Source organism: Vipera berus (assembly GCF_964194415.1).
Source record: "Vipera berus genome assembly, chromosome: 9".
NCBI lineage: Eukaryota > Metazoa > Chordata > Lepidosauria > Squamata > Viperidae > Vipera > Vipera berus.
This window is the reverse complement of record NC_138212.1, coordinates 21807773-21834828: the sequence shown is the minus strand read 5'-3', so window position 1 is coordinate 21834828 and position 27056 is coordinate 21807773. Positions and strand designations below refer to the sequence as shown.

At 44.5% G+C, this 27056-nt stretch overlaps 2 protein-coding genes across 4 annotated transcripts in view; one reads left to right on the top strand and one right to left on the bottom strand.

Moving 5' to 3' along the window:
• Positions 1 to 9969, top strand: part of AIRIM (AFG2 interacting ribosome maturation factor) — a 70492-nt gene extending 60523 nt beyond the window's left edge. For all 3 annotated transcript variants that reach the window (XM_081334796.1, XM_081334800.1, XM_081334803.1), the window contains one exon: positions 8856 to 9969. The gene's annotated coding sequence lies outside the window, so the exon portion shown is untranslated. The remainder of the gene's footprint in view (positions 1 to 8855) is intronic.
• On the bottom strand, positions 8857 to 20197 carry LOC308672174 (mothers against decapentaplegic homolog 9-like; the record flags this gene model as incomplete). The annotated part of the gene is made up of 5 exons (XM_081334865.1): positions 8857 to 9015; positions 11456 to 11712; positions 14553 to 14771; positions 17680 to 17940; positions 19786 to 20197. 5 exons carry the CDS (start codon positions 20195 to 20197, stop codon positions 8872 to 8874), a joined length of 1293 nt encoding a protein of 430 aa, XP_081190991.1. The 3' UTR covers positions 8857 to 8871.
• Between the last annotated feature and the right edge of the window lie 6859 nt (positions 20198 to 27056).

The window sequence follows — 27056 nt, the reverse complement described above, 5'->3', positions numbered from 1 at the left end:
AAGCTCCAGTGAAACACCGGATGAGCTTGTCTTAATGTCTTACAAAGTTCCAGCTCTACTGTGACTGGGTTAATGATGCGTTTGATTGGGAAGGGTCCCACAAATGAAGGTTGTAAAGTCTTCAAAAACCTGGTGGAGAGAGAGATCCTGTCCTCCACCCTGAAAGGATTTGGCTCCACTCGTTTCTTGTCTGCCTGTGCTTTATAAGCTTCTCTAGCCTTATCTAACGCCTTTCTGACCACTGGCCACATATTTTGCAACTGTGTGATCCACTCCTTCAGGGAAGGGATGGTAGGTTCATTGGCTGGCAAGTCAGGCATCGGGTTGAAGCTCTTTCCTGTAGTGACCTGGAACGGAGTGTAGCCAATAGATGTGCTGCACAAGCAGCTTAGCCAAGGCTTTAGCAGTTGGGATTTTTTGGTAAAGTATAAAGTGGGCCTGCTTGGAAAATAAATCTGTCACTACCCAAATGACAATTTTTCCAGCACTCTCCGGTAGCTCCATAATAAAGTCCATAGAAATCTCTCTCCAGAGTGTTGAAGGGCTCACCAGCATCTGTAAATGGCCACGCCTTTTCCCTTGCCTCCGCTTTGCTACTGCACAAATGGGACAACTAGCTACATAGTTTTCAATGTCCTTCTTTAGGGACGGCCACCAGAATTGTCTCTTTATTAGGTGGAGGGGTTTTCATGAATTCAAAGTGCACAGCCAACTTTGAGTAATGGCAAAATTGCATGAATTTTAATCTGAGTTGTGGGGACATATAATTTCCCCCCCAATCACGGCAGTCCATTGTTCACTGAACAGATTTTTGTGACTAAGGAACCACTAATTCTTTTCCAGCGCTTGCCTAAGAGCCTTGGTGGAGCAGTGGGCTAATGCCTCCTTAAGTAACACCAGCTGCCTGCAATTAGTGCAGGTTCGCATCCCACCAGGCTCAAGGTTGACTCAGCCTTCCATCCTTCCCAGGTAGGTAAAATGAGGACCCAGATTGTTGGGGGCAATAAGCTGACTTTGTAATAATGCCGCTTGGGGTGTGTGAGTGAAAGCCCTAATAAGCAGGCATATACATAGAATGAAGGCTACTGCTAAGCTTGTAAGCCGCCCTGAGTCTTCGGAGAAGGGCGGGATATAAATGGAATTAAAATTAAATTAAAATTAAAATTAAATTAAATTCCACGCCTGCTATGCTGTCTGGGTGGGGCAGACCCTTTGCTTGCACCCTTATGGTAACTAGTTTTGTGGGCAGCAGTGGTTTGACCACGCTGGCTTTTGCGCTGTTGTGTTGGGGCATTCTTGACAGGACATCTGCTAGGAAGTTTTTTCTCCCAGGCAAATACTGGATAGTAAAATTGAATTGATGGAAGTTTGGGGCCCACCAAGCTTGTTTGGGGGACAGCTTCCTTGGAGTTTTCAATGCTTCAAGATTTTTGTGATCAGTCCATACCTGAAAGGGGATCTTGTTCTCCTCCTGGAATTGTCTCCAAGTGAGGAGGGCCCAGCCAGCACATGGCATATGCTTCCTTTTCCCACACTGCCCATCGTTCTTTAGTCTCCGTGAGTTTCTTTCAGGGTAGGCGCAAATTTGCAACTGACCTTCCTGGTTTTCCTGGAGTAGCAGTGCTCCCACCGCTATGTTGCTGGCATCCACCTGAATGACAAACAGCTTCTCTGGATCTGGGTATTTAAGCACAGGCTCAGCAGAGAAAAGTCTCTTTAGTTTTTCAAATGCCACCTGGCATTCCATCGTCCACTTCAATGGCTGGCTAGGGTTTGGCTTGTCCTCCCCCTTCGTTTTTAGCAAGTTAGTAACGGGGAGTGTGATTTGCATGAAAGAAGGGATGAATGGCCCGTAGAAATTAGCAAAACCCAGGAAACTTTGCAACTGCCTCGGGGTGCATAACGGTGCCCACTCTAGTATGGCTCGCACCTTTTCTGGGTCCATTTGCATCCCTTTATGGGAAATAAGGTAGCCCAAGTAGTCAATTTTTTCTTTATGGAACTTGCATTTTAAAAGTTTGGCGTAGAGCCGAGCTGCGCGGAGCTTATTTAGAACTGCTCTGACTAATTTGACTTGTTCAGCTTTTGTTTTGATATTAATCTATTAAATACACCAAAACCTCTTTGTACAGGTGCTCATGGTGGACCTCATTAATCAGCTGCATAAAAACGTCTGGTACCCCTGGTAGCCCGAATGGAAGTCTTTAAATTGGAAACATCTTAGAAGGAAGTTAACGCAGTCTTCCAGTCATCCCCCTCCTTAATTTTAACCTGGTAGTACGCTTCTCGCAAGTCCAGTTAAGAAAAAAAAAATCTTTCCCTTTGCGAGGGGGCCAGCATGTCTTTCATGAGTGGCAAGGAGTAGATATTGTCAACGAATACTGCGTTCAAAGATCTATAATCCACGCGGAAGCGAAGAGACCCGTTTCTTTTTGTGGAACAGCACTGGGGTGGCCATATTTCGTCTTGCCGACTGAAACCTCTCACCAAATTTTTATCTATAAAATTACACAGTTCCTCTCAGGGCGTCATTGAGTAGTGTTTGGGCTTAGACAGCTTAGCTCCCAGGACAATCTCAGTGGCGCAGTCTGTGGGACATTGTGGGAGCAAACTCATTGGATCTCTGTTCGCTGAATACTTTGGCTAGGTCCTAGTATTTTTGTGGCACGCCTTCCGATCCCTGATTATTGACAGCTGCAGCTCCTTCGGATTTCCGTTCCCCTCTCCCACCTTGGTTCCCACCTTGCCCGTGGGGCTTCCCTTTTGCGAACCTCAGTTCTCCTGTCTTCCCAATTCACCCGCGGGTTCCACTTTTTTAACCACGCCATTCCTAAGATCAGAGGCCATTCCATGCCAGGGGCCACTAAAAAAGTCAGTCTCAGTTTGGTCCCCCTTAGTAAGTTCTACTGGCCATGTGGCAAGAGTAGCCAGGACACCCCCTGCAATGAACCCATCTAACTGGCCAAACAAAATAGGCTTTTTCAATCTCCTCACAGGAATTCCCAAATTCCCCACTAGGGTTGGGCTTGTTAAGCATCTGGTGCAGCCCGAGTCCAGTAAACCCTTCAGGACTATCTTCTCCTCCATCCCTGGGCTTTGCAGTTCTATGGGGCTGGTCCACTTACAGAGTCCATGGGCCTGGCTCACAATCAGAGTCGATGTTGGACATCTCCAGTCACTTCTCTGGTGGGGTCGGAGTTCCCCCTCCCAATTTTTCGGGGGCTAGGACTCAGCAACCTCGGTGCTTTTCATTGCAGACTCCCTGGGGCAATGTAGTGGTTCCCCTCCCCTTCCTAGGCTGGCCTGCCTTTCTCACCAGAGTCTTCAAATAGCATTCCACAGCTTGATAGCCTTCTTTGTCACACTTGAAGCAAGTGGTTAAGCATGGCGCTGCTGCAGAGATTTTCACTCCCTCTCTTTTTTTTCCTCCGGGGTCGGAGAGCATCTCCATGCCCAACCAAAACGATGCTGATTTCAACTTGGTAGATCTCTGCCTGCTCAGCTAGGATGCACCAATCGTGGAGGCGAGCCAGGGCTCCTTGGGTGATACAAGCATGGTAGAGATCACTGTTCAGCCCATCTTTGAAACAGCTCACCAAGATTTCCTCTGGCCAGTTGAGACGGCAAGCCAGGTCTCGGAATCTCTCAGTGTATTCGGACACCTGGCGTCGGCCCTGCCTCACCGTTTTGATGCAGTCCTTCCGGTCATCTAAGGGGTCCTCGAATCTCCATCTCAGGAGGGACATGAATTGGTTCAAGTTTCAGAGCTTGGGAGCATCAGCATTGTATACGGTCATCATCCAGTGGGCTGCTGCACTTTCCAGGGTCAGGGTTACAATTCTGACCCGTCCGCTCTCACTGGGGATCTCTCGGCCATACTCGTGCAGGTAGCTCAGGACTTGAGCCAAAAAGAATCCCAGTTGTTGGGGGTCTCCTTCATACTTCACGCCAAGTGGGGGAGTTTTTCTATTGGAGCAGCAATTTTCCCTCCTTCTGGCCCTGCACTCGTCACCCGTGGCTGGGGTGGCTCAGGCTGGGGTTGCTGCTGCAGTCACGGCCCCTACGGCTTCTGTGGCACTGGTAGAAGTGCTAGGGTTGGCAGGTTCACTCTCCCCTCTTTCCTCTTCCTCTTCCAGCCTTCATTCAACCGAGCCCCGGCAGGGATCTGTTTCTTCCTTTTTGAAGTTTGTGAAAGCTTCCACCATCACGTTTATGGTGTAAAAGCAAAAACATCTGAGTTTCATCTGTCGGAACCATGACATATGGCTTGTTTAAGGAAGCAGTCGGATCAGTTCAGTCTCTCATCTTTTTTCTCACTGATGTTGAGTGACCACTCCATCTCACGCTTCCACTCCGGCTTATGGCTGCCATGGTGGAAGGTCACTTTCCTGGCTCTTCCTTCCCAGTTGTCTTTCTTCCCCACGCCAGTCGACCATCTCAGTTTTATGAGGTTCTCCCGTCACCCCTTCATTTGCTGAGCTGGAGGAATAGGAGCCATTGTCACTCAGGTTAGCCTTTAGCGGGGGCCTCCACCCAGTGCTCTCTCTCTCTCTCCTTTCTCGCCACTGTGATTAGACATTGCTTGCATGGTCCCCACGGTAGGGGTTTTCTTCCCTCCAGGTTGACCACTTTGCAGATCCTGCCTAATGTAAAGACCTGCCTCAGTTAAACCTCCCAAGAAAGCAGAACTCTTGAAGCTTGCATTGTTTCAACAGGAACTTTTATTGGAAGATATTGACAGCAGAAAACTAAGGCAGGATCTGAGGATTTCCTGTGTGAAACTTTTAGGTTAAAAGAACCCATTCAAACCCCACCTCAACTGCCCATCTGGCCAGTTCAAATAGAGCCAATCCTTAGGTGTCAAATTGTTGTGGGAAAGAACCAATAAGGTGCCGCTCTCGGCGGTCAGGTCTCTCCGCAGCTTCTTCCCTCCACCTGGGTATAAGGCAGACTGCTAGAGGCTCATTCCATTCTCACCCGGAGAAATAATTCAAAGAACAAAGCACAGGAAATACACTGTAGAATACCCATAGGTCCCCTCCCCCCCTCAGAATGGCAGTACGTGAAAATGAGGAGAAAGAATAGGGAAGAAAAGAAATAAGGGTTCTGACAGGGAGGTCTGGTCTGTGTTTCATCAGACTTGGATGAAGAAAACCCCCAATTGTTTCACCTTCCTCTTGAATTTCACCTTTAGCTCCAATGGCTGGCAGCACTGGGTTGGGAAGGGCAGCTATTGGCCCTGGCCTCCAGTCAAATGCTCCTGGGGGGTCGCAGAGCACAAAATGTCTGCAAATTCCAGTCCCTCTCAGTCTGCACCAGTTTGGGTCATACCTCTGGTCAGTCGTCTTGGCTCTGTACCTCCACTGGGACCTCCTCCAGTTTCCTGTTGCCCAGGGACCATTGGCGAGGGCTCTCTCCACTTTTCGGGAGACCTGGGTGGGGGGTGTCAGTTTCCATGGTGTTGACTTTGGGCACTCTCTGGAGTCAGCTTGGGCCCACCGGCCCCTAGTCTAGACTGGTCGGGGATCTGTTTCCTCTCCCAGGTCGGGACCCTCACACCTGCAGTGCCTTCCTTGGTTTCTATCTCATCTCTGTTTCCATTGGAGATGGGCACACTTGCACAATCCCCAAGGTAGGTTAGCTCTCCAGGTGGATTGATAATGCAGTTCTGGCTTAATGTCAGACATGCCTCAGCTTGAATGCTTAGGTGAAAATGATCCTTGGCTCCATTAGTTGCAAAAGGTATAGTTTTATTAGAAGTCAAGCGAATTGCAGTAAAGGAAAGCCAGAACTGAAATTCGTGCACCAAAATCCCCAAGTGTAACTTTCCCCCACCTCATAGATATAAGGAGAAATTTTCTGACATTAAACAATGGAACAGCTTACCTTCAGAAGTTGTGGGTGCCTCATCACTGGAAGCTTTCAAGCAGAGACTAGACAGCCACTTGTCAAAAATGGTATAGGGTCTCCTGCTTGAGCAGGGGGTTGGACTAAAAGACCTACAAGCTCCCTTCCAGCTGTTATTCTGTAATTCCCATTAATGACCCCCATTGCCCAGTCAGTTTCAAAGATGTAGCACAGACATGTCAAACAGAAGGCCCGGGGGCCGGATCCGGCCTGTGAAGAGGTTTCATGTGGCCCGTGAAGCCATCCTGGAAACAGTGAGGGAACGGCCCCCTCTGCCTTGGCCCTGGCCCAGAGACCCTCCTCCTGCCAGAGACCCTCAGATCTGTCCCACTCCTGCCCAGGCCCCCATAGGCACCCTTGATGCGAACGATGTAGAGCTGGCCACGCCCACCCAGTAGGCCATACGCGCACTAACCACGCCCACCCAGTAGGCCATACACTCTAGCCACGCCCACCCAGTAGGCCATACACTAGCCACGCCCACCCAGTAGGCCATACACACTCTAGCCATGCCCACCCAGTAGGCCATACACACTCTAGCCACACCCACCCAGTAGGCCACTCTAGCCATGCCCACCCAGTAGGCCATACACACTCTAGCCACGCCCACCCAGTAGGCCATACGCACTCTAGCCACGCCCACCCAGTAGGCCATACATTAGCCACGCCCACCCAGTAGGCCATACACACTCTACCCATGCCCACCCAGTAGGCCATACACACTCTAGCCACACCCACCCAGTAGGCCACTCTAGCCATGCCCACCCAGTAGGCCATACACACTCTAGCCACGACCACCCTGGCCATACCCACCCGGCCCCCTGAGGGCAACGGCAATACTGATGCGGCCCTCAATGAAATTGAGTTTGACACCCCTGCTTTAAATGGTCTCTCAGTCTGGTTCAGTAGGAATCACAATCATGGGGAAGGCTGCTGACCTGACAGTTGTGCAGAAAACCATCATTGACACCCTCCATAAGGAGGGGAAGCCTCAAAAGGTAATTGCAAAAGAAGTTGGATGTTCCCAAAGTGCTGTATCAAAGCACATTAATAGAAAGTTATGTGGAAGGGAAAAGTGTGGAAGAAAAAGGTGCACAAGCAGCAGGGATGACCGCAGCCTGGAGAGGATTGTGAGGAAAAGGCCATTCAAAAGTGTTGGGGACTTTCACAAGGAATGGACTGAGGCTGGAATCAGTGCATCAAGAGCCACCACACACAGACTGATCCTGGCCATGGGCTTCAAGTGTCGTATTCCTCTTGTCAAGCCGCTCCTGAACAACAAACGTCAGAAGCGTCTTACCTGGGCTAAAGAAAAACAGACCTGGTCTGTTGCTCAGTGGTCCAAAGTCCTCTTTTCTGATGAGAGCAACTTTTGCATCTCATTTGGAAACCAAGGACCCAGAGTCTGGAGGAAGAATGGAGAGGCACACACTGCAAGATGCTTGAAGTCCAGTGTGAAGTTTCCACAGTCTGTGTTGATTTGGGGAGCCATGTCATCTGCTGGTGTTGGTCCACTGTGCTTCATTAAGTCCAGGGTCAACGCAGCCGTCTACCAGATTTTGGAGCACTTCATGCTTCCTTCCGCAGACGAGCTTTATGGGGATGACGACTTCATTTTCCAGCAGGACTTGGCACCTGCCCACACTGCCAAAAGCACCAAAACCTGGTTCAATGTCCGTGGGATTACTGTGCTTGATTGGCCAGCAAACTCGCCTGACCTGAACCCCAGAGAATCTATGGGGCATTGCCAAGAGAAAGACGAGAGACATGAGACCGAACAATGCAGAAGAGCTGAAGGCCGCTATTGAAGCATCCTGGTCTTCCATAACACCTCAGCAGTGCCACAGGCTGATAGCTTCCATGCCACGCCGCATTGAGGCAGTAATTGCTTTAAAAGGGGTCCAAACCAAGTACTGAGTACATATGCATGCTTATACTTTTCAGAGGTCCGATATTGTTCTATGTACACTCCTTGTTTTATTGATTGCATGTAATATTCTAATTTTCTGAGATTGTGGATTTGGGGGTTTCATGAGCTGTACACCATAATCATCACAATTATGACAAATTACAGCTTGAACTATCTTGCTTTGCATGTAATGAGTCTATCTCATATATTAGTTTCCCCTTTTAAGTTGCATTACTGAAATAAATGAACTTCATAACTTTTTTGAAATGCGTTTCTTCTGGAATATTTTTTTTTGTTATTCTGTCTCTCACTGTTAAAATAAACCTACCAATAAAATTATAGAGTAGATGGATGGATCATTCTTTGTCAGTGATCAAACATACAAAATCAGCAGGGGAACATATATTTTTGCCCCTCACTGTATTTGCAGGACTGCCTTTTCCAAAGAACAACTACTAATCCTACCAGGTCAGATAAAGTGGCCACGCTCCTGATCCATTGCATGTTAGCATGGATTGCCACCAGGTAATTTGTTTTTAACGTTTTAATTGCTTGTGTTTTCTAGTTTTTATAATTTTATATATCTTTTAATCTTTGATTTGGAGTAATCCAGTTTGCTAAAAGATGGGCAGCTATATAAATGTTTTAAATAAATATATGAAAATTTGGAGATGGACTCTTTACCTTTTTAAAAAAAAAACACCATAAAGTCGACACACATTTTTAACAACAGAGAAAAGGTGTAACCATTTAACATTAACCTAACTGGTTATTTATTTATGGTTATAAACTGAAGCAAAGGTTAGCACATATTAACAATATGTTAATTACCTTTCACTAACAATTACCCTCATTCATTTTGATTATCAATAATTAGGATAAATGGGGAAAATAAAGTTATCAATAGAACACAACAGACTACCATCTTAAGTAGTAAAACAGTGTGAAAAACACAAATAATATCAGATATACAAAGTATATATACATATACTGTATGTATACAGAAACATATATATCTGAAGCCATGTTTGTCCACCAGATATTGCAGATGATTCTTATGAAACGGAAGAGATGGGAGCCTCTGAAGAGCCCATTTCCCTCAGCACCCTGTCCAGCCATTTCAAAGCTCCATGAAGATGGATCTCCACCCAACACGGGGTACTGGTGATTGCCTGGCGATGGTACCCAGCTCCCCAGCCCTACAGAAGAGACCAACAAATGGGAAAGGATGAGACAATTGTGGCTACATTCTTCATTCTATTCAGGAAAACACTTCCTTGATTTTAGTTAAAGACATCCATTAACTTTCCATTGCGCTCTGAAGTACTGACAAGACGTAGAATTGTAGATAGAGTTAGGATGCATCTAATAAAAATATGTGGACTTGGAGCAAATCGCCTCATTAGTATTAGTTCAACAACTCAAAGCATTCTTCAGCAAAGAACAATTAAGGAATTCTAATATGGAGTTACATCTGCCAGACTTTCAGTTCATTAATTGGTTTTTTCATCTGGGATAGGCCTGATTATCATTAATTCTTTTCCTGCGCAAATCCACACAATGCTGCTATTTAAATTATGCCACTTTTTGAAGATGTAATGATTATGTAAGTGAAGTCTCTATTATATCGTCTCTCATATTGAATCTTTGGTTCTATTTCCAAAGTTAAACCTGAATCTGAAGAGAGTGAGTGCTGTAATCACAGCACAGAAACTGGAATTTTAAGCAGATCTACCATCTCCTTCCAAAAATCAAGTTTAGAATAAACTTCCTCTTAGAAGGATGTAGGAGAAGAGGTGGCAGAAGCTGGGGGCAGAATGAAAGGAAGGATCAGCCTAGAATTCCTATGTAGCTATAAGTGAAGTAAGTCCAACCCAACCCTTGATTGCTATTAAGCTTGCCATTAGTTGAAAAGATTCTTATGTATAGGCTTTTAGCAATAAATCAGTTTAATTGAACCATTACATGAGGACTTGGTCTTTAGTGCCTGACAGTTCGGCTGTTTTCCCTTGTCCTTAATCACCATAACGTTGACTAATTAGTTATTCATTTGCAGAAGTCACACTATAGCAGAAAGCCCATGTCTTCCTGATCTGTGTGTCCAAAGAAGTGCACTCCAGCACCAGCAAATTTGTCTCCAGAAAGTTATGAAAGCTACATATCTTATATGAGAGATTAATACTATATATCATGGCTACCTTTTTCTCAATAAATCCCTTTTCTGCAATTCCAGTGTATGTCATAGAAAAGGCAAAGAAAATGCCCCATGGATTCACTATCCCCTAACTGAAGCTTTCCTATTGTCATTAGCAGCACAGGAGTGTAAAAAATAGTCTTCCCAAACATGATGGCAAGCTTCCCATGACTTGATCCAGACTTCCTATATTGAAAATATCTAGAGTGATTCCACTGCCTGTGTGAAAGGCCTCTGGAACCGTGTGAATGTGATGGGCTACATCCCCAAAGGGCTTCTATACAAATAAAAATAAAAATCCACCTTGTCTGCTCATCTCATCTTCAAAATGTGTGCCAGAATGGAAACCTCACTCAAAAGAGAGATTAAGTACAGCTCTTTTGGAATTAAATGCTGAAATTATATAAACGAACACATAAGGTAAAGGTAAAGGTTCCCCCGCACATGCGTGCTAGTCGTTTCCAACTCTAGGGGCCGATGCTCATCTCCGTTTCAAAGCCGAAGAGCCAGCGCTTGTCCGAGGACGTCTCCGTGGTCATGTGGCCGGCATGACTAGACGCCAAAGGCGCACGGAACGCTGTTACCTTCCCACCGTAGTGGTCCCTATTTTTCTACTTGCATTTTTACGTGCTTTCGAACTGCTAGGTTGGCAGAAGCTGGGACGAGTAACAGGCGCTCACTCTGTTACGCGGCACTCGGGATTCGACCTGCCAAACTGCCGACCTTCCGATCGACAAGCTCAGCGTCCTAACCCACATACATATACACAAAATCCTATCAGCTGAAAAAATACCAAGGATGCTTGTTTTTCATTTATAACAGCATTTACATCAGCAACGTTCTTAACCTTGATTATTTGGAGAAAAGTTATCTGAGCTTAGTTGGTCTCACTCCCAAGAAAGAAGACTCTCTAGTTCTGAGAGTCCCCCAAAGTCCAAAGAGCATGCATATGGATTTTAGACTTAGAGCTGTTCTAATTTTGCACACCATCTTGAAGAAATAATGGACAATATAGAAATAAAACACAATCATAACTAAGGGAGTTGGAAGAGCTTTCTTGAGAAGGACCTAGAAAAGGTAAACTCATATTCTGTGGCCAATAAGAAAGCCCAACTGAAAATTGCCATTATTAGAACTGAAAAGGCCAGCCAAAGGAGCAGTCAGGTCCCCCAGGGCATGTATGGTTCATTTGGAATAATCTTGGACTTAAATTTAAAGAAATCCCTTTTTATTCTCTCTTGTCAGAGATCAGTCGTAATTGAAGTCACTAGTGGCAAGACAGTGCCACAAATTTCAGAGTTGCAATAATTTTTCACTTCTTGTTTATGGTGCAATTTCATGAAGATAAAAAATTTAGTGCATCTCATCCTTTTAAAATGTCCCCGTAACAAAGAGGCCAGTCCCAATTTTTCAGCTTTATAATACAAGACAAAGGAAGTCCTTACTTTAACAAAGCTCATCCGGATAATGCACATCTTGGTGAGCTCAGAGACCGTCTCAAAACCACAGTTAACTGACTGGGAAAGCAGCTGTGCAAAAAGCAGGTTGTCGAAGACCTTCAGGCTGTATCCACTGGGGATTTTGCAGATGGTGCTCGGGTGGAAGCTATGCTCATGGTTGGCGTTCAAGCTCTGGACAAAAATGCTGCAGTCGCTCAAACACTCAATAAAGACCTCTCCCCCCACATAATACAGGTGGACACCTTCAGGAGAGAAGAGGGACCAAGACTGATGTCATCTTCAACACAATCAAAGCAAAAAGACTCTTGTTCTAAACCACTTTACGATATACTAAGATCAGGGTATTGTCGCATGACGGACAGAACCAGTTGGCAAGACTCAAGCAGACTCAATGCAGCATCGGCAGTCCCAACGCTAAAGAAGCAATTTTTGCTCTGTGATGATCTTTTCAGGATTCTTGTCAGGGCTGCCATCCTGCCACGCTATGCATTGCCTGCTTTCTGCCTGCCATGCTCAACGGGGAGGGAGAGCTGCAGGATGGGACAAGGGGGGGGTGTAGCACTAGAGGAATATAAACATTGGAGCATCCTGTGAGAGCTGCTGATCATTCCAAGGTCACGCTAAGGAATGCAGAACCCTCCAGCCCACAAAGACAGGGAGTGTTACCCAAGCTATTTGTTAGCACCTAAGCCAGGGGTGTCAAACTCAATTTCATTGAGGGCCGCATCAGCATTGTGGTTGCCCTCAGGGGGCTGAGTGGGTGTGGCCTACTGGATGGGCGTGGCTAGAGTGCGTATGGCCTACTGGGTGGGCGTGGCCAGCTCTACATCGTTGGCATCAAGGGTGCCTATGGGGGCCTGGGCAGGAGTGGGACAAATCTGAGGGTCTCTGGGCCAGGGCCAAGGCAGTGGGGGCTGTTCCCTCACTGTTTCCAGGATGGCTTCGCGGGCCGCATGAAACCACTTTGCAGGCCGGATCTGGCCCCCGGGCCTTGTGTTTGACATGTCTGACCTAACTGGACACTTGTGGGTAACCATGGGGGAAGGTGGGAACAAGGGAATGTTAACCGTAGGCTTTGGGTGCAAAAACCTCAGATCCAACTTCGCTTCTCTAACCACTTGACTTTAGTAAAGTGTACTTTTGACTAACCATGGATCTGAGAGTCTTTCTGTTCTAATTAACCAGCTTGGTCACTTCTATGGAGAGCAAAATGCTCCAGTTGGCTTCCATGTTTCTACCTGGGTAACCTTGTGTCAATTTTGGGCTTGCTCATCATCCTGAGGGGTTAAGACTTTGCTGGCCAGACCATCTTCACTCTCTGTCCCTTTTCCAAGGGTGGCAATCATAGTTTCTCTCCTGCTCAGACATCCCACCTTTCCTTTCATGTACATCAATCTATTAGAAATATTACTATCTTGTGAGGTCCTTCAAAAAAGCTAAGCCAAGCCAGTCACAATTTCATTGATTTTCTTGCAGTCCAAAGAAAAGCTTGTTGTGAGCCATTGAGGATGCCCTCCCTGAACAGATACCACACTGAGACTTGGACTGGCATGTGAGATGGTGTGGAATGAAAGAGGGCTATCAGATGTGCAATTGGTTCTTCCTCTGGCCTAATCTTCCTGTGTGGTTCTATTAAAATTTACAATTTCTGAAAGGGCTCTGTCTATTGACATTAAAGCTTTCAGAGTCCACTCATGGATTTTGCTAAGGATTTCTGTCTCCCTTAAATTTTCCACAGGTGGATCTATTATAGCTGGCAGCACCTGGTCCCCCTTGATTCATCCTCCCATGAAGCAGGATCAAACCTCGCTTGTGTTTGGTACTAAACCACCAGGATATTTCCAAGCTATATACTAAAGTGGCTGTCCAGTCTTTTCTTGAAAACCTCCAGTGATGGAGCATTCACAACTCCAAGAGGCAAGCTGTCCATTGACTAATTGTTCTCACTGTCAGAAAATTTCTTCTTAACTCCAGATCAAGTCTTCAGCTGACAAGCTTCCATCCATTGCTTCTTCTCCTATCCACAGGTCCTTTGGGGAATTAATTGATGCCCTCTTCACTGTGACAGCCCTTCAAGTATCGGAGGACTGCCATCGTCTCTCCCCTAAGCCTTCTCTTTGTTAAGCTAGAAATGCCTAGTTCCCTTAGCCTCCAGACTCCTTATCATCTTGGTTGCTTTGCACTCTTTCTAGGGTCTCAAGCACCTTTTTGATATCTTGGTGACCAGAATCGGACACAGTATTCCAAGTGTGATCTCACCAGTACAGTATAAAACATTATGATCACTTGATGTGATTCTACCCCTCTTGATGCAGCCTAGGATTGCCTGAGCTTTTTTGGTAATTGCAGACACTGTTGGCACATACTTAAGTAGTGGTCCACTAGGGCACCTAGATCTTTTTCACAATTCTACTGTTGAGTCAGGTATCGCTATTCTATCCTTGCGCATTTGTTTTTTCCTTCCTAAGTGCAGGACCTTACTTTTGTCACCACTGAACTGATCATGTTGGATAGGTCCAGATATACCCAAGTCAAGATCCTTCTGAATCTTGAGTCTATTTTTAAAAAGTGGTGGCAATCCCTCCCCCAGCTTGGTGTCATCTGTAAATCTGATGAGTTCCCCTTTTATCCCTGTGTCTAGATCATTTATGAAGATGTTAAAAGTGCACCGGGCCCAAGACAGAATGTTGAGGTACCCCACTGCATGTTTCCCTCCATGTAGATATAGTTCCAGTGATTGATGCATTTGGTCAGCCAATTGTGAATCCATCTGATGTGTCTATCCCACATTCTTCTGTCCTACCTTGAAATAGGCTCTGGTCTAATGCCTTATTAAAGTCCAAGTATACTATATCCACAGCATTTCCTTGATGCACTGATTCAATCACTTTATCAAAGAAGGCCATAAGACTTGTTTGGCATGATCTGTTTTTAATAAACCTATGCTGGCTTCTAGTGATCGCCTTATTCCTTCCTAGATGTTCATAAATCCACTGCTTGAGTATCTTTTCCAGGATTTTCCTAGGTACTGATGTCAAGTTTTGAACTGAGGCATTTCTCATCAGTGTTTCTCTGCAATTACCTTTTCCGATGTGGTTCCGGGTGCTTTCTATGGAAGAGTTCCTGTGAACGTTAGAGAGCAATCCAAGGCAGAAGCGGTCCTTGTTTGAAGGATCTGTAAAGCCATCTATTAGTATACTTCGAGAAAAGGCCTGAAAAGTCTCTCCTACTCTTGTATTGAGTTCATAATAGGCAATTGAGCACCACTGCTCTGGTTCCTCATATCTCACAGGTTGGACATCTGGAAGAAGGTTTCACAGGTGTATGTCGACAGAAACGCAATAATAGCAATGTGATTTGTTTCATGTCGAAATACACTCTTTACATACACATTTAAACAGCTGGCACTGCCAGAACAGAAAAGAGATATACAGGTAATCCTTGATTTATGAGCACAGTCGGGACTGAAAGTTTCATTGCTAAGCAATATGGTCGTGAATGAGTCACACCTGACTCAAGATTCATAACCTTTCCCCCCTCCCCCCCCCCAGTTGTTAAGCGAATCACTGAATTTTTTGAATGACACTCAGTTGATAAGCAAATCTGGCTTCCCTTATTGATTTTGTCAGAAGCCCCTTAGGAAGGTTGCAAATGGTGCTCATGTGACCCTGGGATGCTGCAACCGTCATAGATACATGCTGGTAGCCAAGTGCCCAAATTCTGATCAAGTGACCATAGGGATGCTGCAATGGTCATAAGTGCGTGGACCAGTCATAAATCTTTTTTTTTAGTTGTTAAATGAATAGTTGTAAGTTGGGAACTACTAGAAAGGACGATGATAAAAATGCAAGGTAAATTACTGTGTTGTGCTAATTAGCGTAATTAACTGAGTTACTTTTAAAAAGTGAACATCATCATAGTAATCAAAATATTATTTTATTTACTTTTATCCTAACTTTGTAAGTAATTCAAGGCAGTGAACCTACCTAATACTCCTTTCTCATCCTATAATGTTTCTATTTTCATCTATGGTGTGACTAAATATAGAATATGTGCACTGTTCTGTTATGATCTCAGAGGCCTTTACTGAACTTGGAACAGAATGAACTATGAGCCTTACAGTGTAAAATAAGGCAAGCAACAGGAAAACATGATTTATATAAAACTGTAAAAATGTTTTTCCTTCCACAAGACTAGAAACTCTGGGTCATACTCAGGAATGAATGGCAGATGTTTTTCTTTCTACAAGGCATAATTAAACAATGGCCTTTCTTGTGATCAAATGAAGCCGCAATCTTCAACAATACTACCAACAATCAAACCAAGTTAAGCCTATTCTGGTTTCATTCTATTAAGCAGAACTATTTTGCCTAAGAGCCCTTTGGAGGAAATTCAACCATCCATGGGTCACTAGCAGATCTTTCCCTAGAGGAAAAACACAGGTCTTGACATACCTCCAGGTTGTCCAGCTTTACCTCCAATGGGCAATGGGGGTGTTGATGAATTGTCTGAGACTTCCTGTGCAGGGCATTCACTGGGCTTTATTGGCATCTCTTCGGCATTAGAAGGTGGAAGAGATGCGGCAGCTGAAAAAAGAAAGCTGTTTTATGACCAGCCTATATAAATAAAAGAAAATGAACGCAGAGACCATAGATATTTACTAAGGAAATTGTCAATGTCGATGGAGATTCTGTCATCCAGGTCATGGTTGTCCCATAGATGTTTTTTCAGGAGACAACTGGAGTCTGTATTGTCCTTTGAATGATGCGGGAGTATGAATGGATTTTCAGAAAACATTGCAAACTACAGGAACCATTTGCGCTTCAGTTTGAGATGCGCAGACTCACCCCCAACAGCCTGTGCCTGTCTTCTACAGTGAAGGGACCCAGGGCAGAAAACATCCTGCAGCCAAGAGGGCTCCACACACATTTGCAATACTCAGGTGACCCTGAGGACACAGGTAAACCCCAAATGGCCCCAATGACTCTCTAAAAGCATGCAAATGACCAGCTGTCTGCAAGCAATATAAATCCTTCCATTCCCCATCATCCAGTCAGAGCTGAAGAAGCTTCTCGGATGAGAAGCGCAACATTTCAAAGAAAACAAGAAAGTCCAGCTGCCTCCTGAAAAAATACCTTTGGGATAAGCAAATTGTATTGCATTCAATCAGATGCTTACCAATGACTTCATTTGCCATGCAAACAAAGCCCATGTCAACGCTGCTAACATCGGATGTTTGTGCATTGACAACAGATGGAGATGCAACCATTTTCTTCTTTTGCTTTTGCTCTTAAGAGTTAGATGATGCTGGGGAGGGGGAGGAATGTGCATGAGAGTTTAGCTAGACATAACAGTTCTAAACCTAGTGCGAGAACCAAGGTTATTGAAATAAGTGATGTTAAAGAATTGGCGGGCTGGAGAGCTGGAGGAGAAGCCCACATTTCAAATTAATTGGGGAATGTGATTTATGACTGTTAATTGAGGGAGGGAATTGTGCTTTGATACTATGTGCTCAGGGGAGAGGAACTCAGTTTTTGGCTTCAATTATGTTAGTGCCGATGCTATGCTGCTGAAATAAAGATTCTTTAAGGTAAACAATGCCTCGAAGTTCTTTGAAGAGTTTCATCTGTCAGAACCACAACAGCCCAAATATGTCAGATTATCTATTGTTTTTTTAACATTTCCTAGAACACTGTTGTATTAAGGTTACCCTTGACTGTCTGAATAAATCAATTGAATGTATACCCCAATTTTGCAACAGGAGCTCAGAAAACACACATACTATTTTTTCGTACAAAAAAATAATAATCCTATGAGTTAGACTACTAGACTGAGCAAGTGGCCCAAAGTCAATCAGCACTTCTGTGACTAAGAGAACTGGACCTGACTGCTTGCTCTGGTTTAACACTTTCATCCATTATTCCTTTTTGCTATTGTTGCTTTGATAATGCTAATGTGTTGCAACCTGTCCAGAAGCTTCAGAGCTGACTGAGCAATTAAAAAAAACATAAAACAAACAAATAATAAACATGCCATTCTCCAACACAAATTCTCAAGACTTAACACAGATGCTACTACCAGAATTGCATGAATTCGTAGGTAGCACTGAATGTTGTTTTTTGCAGTCTAATGATGCCAAACTCTGCATTTGCTAAAGAGAGGTAGCAATAAACTCAACCCCACTAAGTGTTCAGTCCTGTTTTGCATACCTGTGAGCTGAAAAGGCCTTCCTGGAGCAGCTGCACTTCCTGGGCTGACTGGGTAGCCCACGTTGCTTGTTGATGGAGTGGGCATATTGTGAGATGCTGGGAAAGGGGTGTAGGAAGGCTGCTTTGCATGCTGAGGATCAGGCTGAGTTGCACTGTTTGGCATCTGTTGTTCACTCTCAAGAGACGCACTTTGGAATATGTTAAGGAGGCTGAACTGTGGGTTGAATTCACTCTGTCTAGGAACCAACACTGGAGGCAACACTACAACAGAAGTTTTGAAAGTAGTAAGAAGCTCTTTGGAGTCAGGCATAGATATAGATTAAATAAAGATGATATATACATTAGAGAGAAGAAATAGATGAGAGAGAAAGAGAGATTACAATGCTAGATAAATAGAAATGGTAGAGAGACCAATAGGTAGAAATGACAGAAGATAGAAGATATAGACAGATTATAAATATTGATTAGATAGATAATATAGACAGGCATGATACATACAGTATATGTGTGTGTGTGTGTGTATACACACACACATACACAGAGAGAGAGAGGGGGGGAGAGGGAGAAAGACAGACAGGTGGATGGATGAATGGATGGACTGATTGTTAAATAGGTGATAGAAGATTGATGACAGAGATGGTAGATAAGAGAAAGGTAAAGATTGTTAAATAGATTGATTGGTTGATAGATAACAGGAGATAGATGACTATGACATGGATGGATGGATGGATGGATGGATAGGCAGGCGGACAGACAGATAGGCAGGCAGGCAGGCATACATACATATACATAAATATATAATGTGGGAAAATGATGACAAGGTGAAGAGTTAAAGAATCTGCAGGGATTTCTCCAGGCACTCACCCTGAGTCAAGAATGACTTGATGGCTGAAAACAATAAAGTTAAGAACCAAATGGTGCTGAATTATATAGCTCTATCATCTAGAGTTCTCTGTTGGTGATTTCAATCATATCTTTCCTGCATAACATTCAGTGCGTCCTAAGTAGGGAGCAAAGGGACCTTACTATTCCAGCACCTTGGACAAGCACAAAACACAGGGAGAGGCACTGGCCAGGGGCAGACAATTACCAGCTTTTCAGCATCTGCTTTTGCTAGTTCACTATGGTCACAGTGTGGCATCCTAATGGGTTTAAAAAAGCATACAACTTTTTGTTTTTTATTTTCATATCTGGCAGACAGCAGACCAGTTTACATGACAAAACAAACAGGCTAAATATGTTGGTAGAATTCACTGAGGCTAATTGCAGTTGAACAATTTGTTGAGCAAATTCTTGTTTCCATCATTAAAATTCACCTGCAGTTATAAAAAGATGCTTTGCAAAATTGTCTGGGACACTAATTTTAATATCAATATATCACTTATTACTGCTACAGTATTTTCTGCCATTTCATCCATGATACTGAAAACTTTCATAAAATGTAAACAGTTATATAAAATAAATAGCCTACAAGAGGTCACATCACAGCAACTAAGAGAGAAGACAATCTAACCTGGGCCTATTGGGGGGGGTCATTACTACTGCCAGCACAGATGTTCATTTCCTGTTCTTCTGCCCATTATGCCAGTATTTCCATTGCCTCCACTTCCTATATAAAGTATGGAGTGAAGTTCTTTCCAGAAACAGAATAACAGGAATTGCTGTTGCAGCCTTTATGAAAATAATTACCACCCAGACCAGCAAGGCATCCTCTCCTCCTGCCTACCCATATCAGTGATGAGACCATCATAAAGTGTCCTGGAGTTCCAACAACTAGGTACCCACCTTCCCGTTACACACACACACACACACACACACACACACAAAATCATTCTGTAAATACAACCGTTGCACTTGTAGTAACAATGAACTGGTCCCAGGAGTGAATTTCAACTCTTTGCATGCCTGTTGTCAAGATATGCTCATTCCTAGTAATAAGAGTAGGGTCTGAATCCCTCTTTTCTTCTCTGGGACTTGGGTGATCTAACCGTAACTAAGTCTGCCTCTTGAATCTTTGATCTCCTTCTTGCAATCATAGCTTCTGTGCAACTCCCTTTTTTTTCAGACAAGGTTGCCCTTTCCTAAACATGCACCTGACCAAATCACCTGGAGCTTTCACCCTTTGGTAATGGTAAGGGTTGATGCAGACGTCCTTCTGCTTGGAACCAAAGGGGAATTCACAGCAGGCCAGGGGTTTCAACTCATGCTGAGACTGCAGGTCAGGCCAGCGCCACACTCGGCAGTAGATGACATGTGGGTACCCTTTGCGGTGGAAGACCTGCATCCTTCCATCCAAGGAGTGGGGGATGGTCACACACTTGCTGGGTTGCCCAGGACAGCTCAGGGCTCTCTCCAGTTCCCTCAAGGCACCACTTTTCTTCATCAGCTTCTTGACCAAGGAATCCACGGCCATTTCAGCCCACTTCTCCTCCTCATCTCCTTGCTTCCAATCCAACAACCTCTTTACAGCAGGGCCAGTAATGGAGAACAGAGAGGTAAAACAGCTGTTGGGATGCATGAGGACCAGTAAATCTTCTTCAGTGGTCCAATTTCTTCTTCTTCAATGAAAAACTTCAGTACTAGAAGAGATGTTCCTTCAAAATCAAGCTGGATTATGCTGGATATGTCTAATCTTAGTGTCTTCAAACAGAGAAGAGTTCTACAACAGAGGGTAATTATTGTCATGCTTATCTTTTGACTTTGTCACCTCAATTTTTAATCAGTGTCACAGATTTTCAATTACCAACAGTAAGATTGCAGTTGCTGCAAAACTATATTTATATGTGTCAAGTATATAAATTACAGTAAGTTATAACTCTGCACCTTTTCACAAAATGCATTTTCAAAAAACCTAGGAAATACTTATTCATAAAGTTGGAAGAATTCTTTTTTCTCCTATTTCTTAACCGGGAAATGATAAATTAAGAATACCTAGCAGAATTTTTCTATAAAATAATATTTTGGCAGCAATTACCATTCTGTTCACGTTAGATATGAGGCTTTGTGGGGATGCATAAATGTACCAGAATGCCAGCACAATTCGACTGCTGTGACTAACAGCAAAACAGGTTCAGTCCACTGGGGTGGATGGCTATATTAAGTCTAATAATAATGAGATCTGAAAAAATTAAAACGATGGTGGCTGATGCTCCTTCTTTAATACGGTCAACCAACTAAATGATAACGTATGCTCTTTCTCCTCCTCTACTGTATATTGGGAGGATGTCCAGGTTGGCAGACCCTCTGGCAGCCTCCCCAATGGAAGTGCAAGTGGGATTCCACTATTTTCTATGATAACACAGTGCAGGAATTCACCCTGCAGACAAACACAATTCTGCAGGCTGTGTATGTGCTCATGTATCATCACATTCAACCAATACAAACAAGCACAGGTATCGATGCACTGTGCTGTAATTGTGAAAGAACCAGGAAGAATTTCAAAGGCCATGTATGAATTTATGGGAGAACCAATTTTAAAAATACTTCTTTTAGAGTGTGAACAATGTGCTTTTTTCCTCTAAAGGCAACTGGACTTTCTTGATTTTTCTTGAAGATGTTTTACTTCTCATCCAAGAAACTTCAATTCTATTAATTGGTGGGGAATGGAAGAGACTTTTAGTCTTTGCTGTCAGCCAGACAAAGGAGAAATCCTTTCAATTCTCTGCCAGTTAGAACTGAAGAACCTTTTTGGATGAGAAGTGAAATATCTTCAAGGAAATCTAGGATTTTTCTCTAGCAGAGTGTGTGCTGTTCTGTGTGTGGTATTTATAGTGCCTGTGCTGCCCAGCTCTCACCTTTTAAGCACTTGATAGGCTGGTGGTAAATCAGTACTCCTGTTGACTGACAGGAGTTTCCCAGGCTTCCTTGGCTGTTTTTGTGTCTGCTCATCCAACAAACTTAGTTGCTACAAAGTTGAAAGTGTGTTCTTGTTCATTGCAATGAGTTCAGGTATCCTCATCTGATCACTTGTCTAACCATCTCACACTGCAATGAACAAGGGCTGGGCAGCACAAGCAAACAGCTAATGACTTAAAAGCCAGCCATCAACACAATCCAATCAACATCCAAAACCCCACTTAGAACAGGCTCTATAAATACCAGACACAGAACAGCACACACACTGCTAGAGAGCAGTTCCCTGGAGATGGGCTCCAGCATGAGTCCAAACTTAACCTTAAAAAAACCAAGATCATGGCATCCGGCCCTCTCAATTCCTGGCAAATAGATGGGGAAGAAATGGAGGTAGTGACAGATTTTATTTTCCTGGGCTCCAAGATCACTGCAGATGGGGACTGCAGCCAAGAAATTAAAAGACGCTTGCTCCTCGGGAGGAAAGCCATGGCAAATCTAGGCAGCACACTAAAAAGCAGAGACATCACCCTGTCAACAAAAGTGCGTATAGTCAAGACTATGGTCTTCCCAGTTGCAATGTATGGCAGTGAAAGCTGGACCATAAGAAAGGCTGAGCGCCAAAGAATTGAGGCCTTTGAACTATGGTGCTGGAGAAGACTCCTGCGAGTTCCTTGGACTGCAAGGCGATCAAACCGGTCAGTCCTAGAGGAGATCAACCCTGACTGCTCTTTAGAAGGCCAGATCCTTAAGTTGAAACTCAGATACTTTGGCCACCTAATGAGAAGGAAGGACTCACTGGAGAAGAGCCTCATGCTGGGAAAGGTTGAGGGCAAGAGAAGAAGGGGACGACAGAGAATGAGGTGGCTGGATGGAGTCACTGAAGCAGGAGGCCTGAGCTTAAATAGACTCCAGAAGATGGTAGAGGACAGGAAGGAACGTTGTCCATAGGGTCGCGATGGGTCGGACACGACTTCATAGCTAACAACAACAACACGAGTCCAAAAGCTCAGAAGAGAAAAAATCTAGTCCCGGTGACTGATCCAGATTAGATCCTGCAACATTATCCTGGGACATGCATATTTGCCTTCATTCATCAAGGAAGTCCAGTTGCTTTTAGAGGGGGAAAAAAGCACCTTTGGGACAACTATGACCTGGATGACTGAGAACCTCCATAGATAGGTGGACAAGATATATGTAAAAACATGCTGTGGTAGAAAAAGGAGTGACTACAGTCTCATCCTTCTTTCACCAGTGGGAAGAATATTTGCATTGGGCCATGTGGGGTACCCTTCCTTAAACCAGATGTGACTGCAGAGGAACAACCATGTGGATCTGGGGAAAAACACAGATGGCTTCAGGAGTGGCTGACTTGAGGCAAGAGAAAAGCAGTTGAAAAAAAAGATAAAGTGGGGTGAATCACATTTCCCTGGACAATATGCACAGCATGGAAAACGTGTTCAGCTTTAATCAACCCAGCCAAGCGGTTTGGGGCTGCATCAAGTGTATGTTGCTCTTTCCACTTCATTCTGCCTTGGTCAAGTTCCATTTTTAGTACAAGGGCTAGTTCTGGCCACCATAGGGAGAATTACAGGGCTCTCTTAACCTTGAATGCAAGTGCTGAACTGACTGCCCTTATTGTTGCTGCTCTCCTTGCAAAAGCTCTTTGGTCCTAGAAGCACTTTAAAGTGCAAGGCAAATATTCAACGCAAAATAAAAGTTTCAGCTTATCACGGAAAGGGGAAATCGGCACATAAAATGCTGAAATGCACAAGTGCTTCGCCTCATTCCCTATCGGGGACACCAGGGGTCTTCAAACTGGCTGAGGAATTCTGGGAGTTGAAGTCCACAAGCCATAAAAGGGCCAAGTTTGAAGACCCCTGGGGGACACGAATAAAATGACATTTTGCAAAGCTGAAGCGATTCGCGCTTCAAGCGCGCCCAAGAGACTTCCAAAACCAAAAGAATTATGCAGATCGTCAAGCTTCATCCCCCAATTTAAGTTGTGCAGAATCTTGTTTGCTTTTTTTGAACCAGAGCTTTAAAGCAGCGTGTGAAACTTACAGCAACTTATGGAGGAGCACGTTTGCTTTCCTTTGGGGGCTCCACCAGCTCCGGCCAACAGTGGGGAGTCTCTCCAGGGTTATCCTAAAGGAGACTCCGTTACGCGCAAGGGCTTCCTCTCAAAGAGGTTGCACGGATGTTTAGCAGGAGACTTACTGGCTTGTTAAACGGGCCGTTGCAGCGAAGGGCCAGATCACATCCCCGAACGACGGGAAGCTCGGGATGATCTGATCTGGGGCCTCGCCCCTCCCTGCCCCTCCATCGAGCGCCTCCGCCGCATGCGCTCCCCGGTCCGCGCCCCCTCCCCCTCTCTGCAGCTCAGCCGGCCGGAGTCCCCCAAAAGGGTGCAGGTGTTCCTCGGCCTCCTCCGAGACTCCGACGGCTCCGTCACCAGACCCGGAGCAAAGCCAGTTTCTCCTTCCAGCGGGTCGTTCGACCCTAGAAGCAATCAGCGCTACATTCACACATTCACGCATCCACACAGAGGCTGCCCCTGGAGAACAACGTGCCCTGCAGCCCTGGACAAGGGTTACTTGCAAACGTACACTTCGTTCCATAAGCCATAGTTTAAGGAAATCATCGCTCCGTGCAACGTGAACATAGAGCTGCTTTATGGTGTGTGTGTGTGTGGTGCGGCTTATTATCTCTTTTACCGCGAGCTGCCCATTTGTGCTCATTTTGCAGGAATTTGTGCTGATTTTCTTTTAACGTGCCCGGCCAAAAGTACATGCAAAAGGTCTGCACGTGCGACACAAAACACACGCGTGTAGGGAAGAAGACTTTAAGGGCGCTAGCCCTGTTTGTGCACCTGGCGGAAGAGGAGTTCCACGCAAAGAGGTGAACGCAGAAGCGAGCGGGAGCTTCGTCTCTTCCTGTGCTAATGGTGGAGCGGGCAAACCCGCATGCTTAAGCTGACATTTCCTAAGCAGAGGTTTAGAATTAGGGCTATGCTCACTTGCGTGTCAGACCGCCCCCCTCTTTCCGAAGACCTGGAGCGCAGAGTCCAAAGCAGGAAAGCAGGCAAGGAATTTGAGAAGAGCTGAACCCGGGTATGTTCCCGGCGGGTGGAGTGGGGGGAGCGGAAGGAGGGCCTAATTCAAGTCGAGTTTGGCGACAAGGCTCTGAATAAGATTTCGCCACCTTCCCCCCCCCCGCCCCCTGAAATTCCAGGAACTCAACTCTTTCCTTTGGGAGGAAGACCATCCTGGATCAGGTTGGGAAAAATGGAGCATTTCTTTGATTCCTTTGAGAATGCAGTTTTGAAGGCGTCCCGTGACAACACGGTCAACCATCAAGGTAGATATGAATTGTTATGCTTATGGAGTCGGCTGAAGGAATGACTTTTAAAACATTTTATATCTACAAATGAATACAGACTTCATTTGCTCATTTTATTGTCACTCAGTCACTCACTCCAACTGCCAGATGGGTGGGAAATAAATTTAATCATGAAATGTAATGTCCCAGTCCCTTACTTAAACTTGAGATACCATATTAATCTAATCAGATAAACCAAACAGACTTCTTGATCAAGCATCACTTTATTTGATCAAATTAAGCAGCTGGGTGGACAGCAATCTGGAATGCTAGCTGAGTTACTTCCAGAAGTGCCAGGCACTTAGAAAATTGGTAGCATTGCTTTATAAACTTTGTTAGCCAATGAAAATCAGACAACAGAGCCATTATATCATAAGAAAGACATCAATCATTCCTGTACACTCCCATATTCCCTCCTTCAGTATATCGCATCTATGTACATGTTTCCCAAGTTTGCATGAAATTTCTCTGGTGGAAAAGCTCCAGTTAAGACTAAACAATTTCCCTTTGTTCCAGAACCCTTCAAAATAATAAAAAAATTAATTGGTCTTTTCTATTTTACAGTTTGTATCTTAATTCCAGTGTGTTGAAGCACAGCTTATTCTCTGTTCACAAATATCAGCTAATGTTCATTTGTGGATGAAGAATTGGATTTTAAAAAAAGAAAAATGTTACTTCTCTCAAATTTTATTAAATAAATCCATCTATGGTAGCATGTCAAAAAAATGCCATTTTTTATTCAAATGAAGGTGAAGCAATCAATGCAGGGATTATAAAATAAAACAGGCAAGACTTCTTCTTTTAGGCTATTACCAAAATATATGCATTGCCTCTTTTAACAATCTTGTAAAAAAACCCTCAAGGACTATTTCATCATTCCGAGTCTGCTTTGAAGCAGCAGAAAGCCAAACAGGGTCCTTCGCAAAGAGCACAGCATTTATTACATGTGCTGCTTCACGAGTGGTATTTCAGCTGTTTTTCACACACTGCTGAGCAATTTTTTTGCCCCAATTCAGTGGTAAAAGGGGACCCTGGGAATGTCAATGCTCACAAAGCTCTGGGAACATTTTGAAGAGGGGGGCAGTAGGATAACAAATTATAGCTGAGCTCCAACAATCCTCCAGTGCTGATCAGCCTGCCAAAAGAACACAACAATTAGCCCAATAATAACAATATAAGGAATCCTCGACTTACATTCTTTAAAATGAAAACAAATATATGTGTCCCAGGATGATGCTGCAGAAACCAATCTGGTCAGTCACTGGGACCAGAGGTTTAGCCCTCCAGGATGGGCTACAGCATGAGTCCAAAATCTTGGAAGACTAAATCTTTGATCCTGGTGACCGATGATAAATAAATATATAGACAGACAGACAGGTGGGTGAGTAGGTAGAGATAAGATAGACATTGTTCACAAAATATTCCATGCCAAGCCAGCTCTTCTGTAGACCCTAGAAACCCACTGCAGATTGTCTGTAATTATACAGAATTAATGTTTCAAAGTCCCATTTCCTTGCAAGGGAGAGTGAGAAGAGCTTTTTATGCTGCTGGAGAACAGGTTGGTGTCATACTAAGCATGCAGGCGCTAGCAAGCCTGGCAGTGCTGCAACTTTTCATGGTGGCTGAAGTGTGAATCAGGTAAGCCATTCCCCCCCCCCTCTGAATCTCTCTTCTGCTATGAATTGCCTCTCTTTTGGGGAGAATCAGATTGGGGAGGGGAGCAGTGCGTACCTGAAAGTGTTTGTACTAACACTGGAGGCTCTTGAAAAATCCTCAATGGATTGAGGGAACTGGAGCAAAACTTCAAAAAGTCTAGCCGTTGCAGAGAGTGGCATAAAACTCAGCTCCCGGGCATCGGTTTTTCCCCAACTTTCATAGGAAAACAGAAAGATGAGCAATTGCAGAATCCCTTCTGCTCTTCATTTACTCTATTTAAATAAGGCCCAGAAAGGCACTGGCTGCAATCTGTTTAATTATGTTTTGTTGAATAAATGACAACGGACTAGATTCACGTATAAGGTAGTCCTCATTTATCGACCGTAATAGGGAGAGAGGGGTTAGGCTTACAACAAAGATGCTGTCTTGAAAAACTAGAATGGACGCTCTGAGTGGCCGATGCCAGCTCGGCCGCTTGGCCCGGGCTGCAA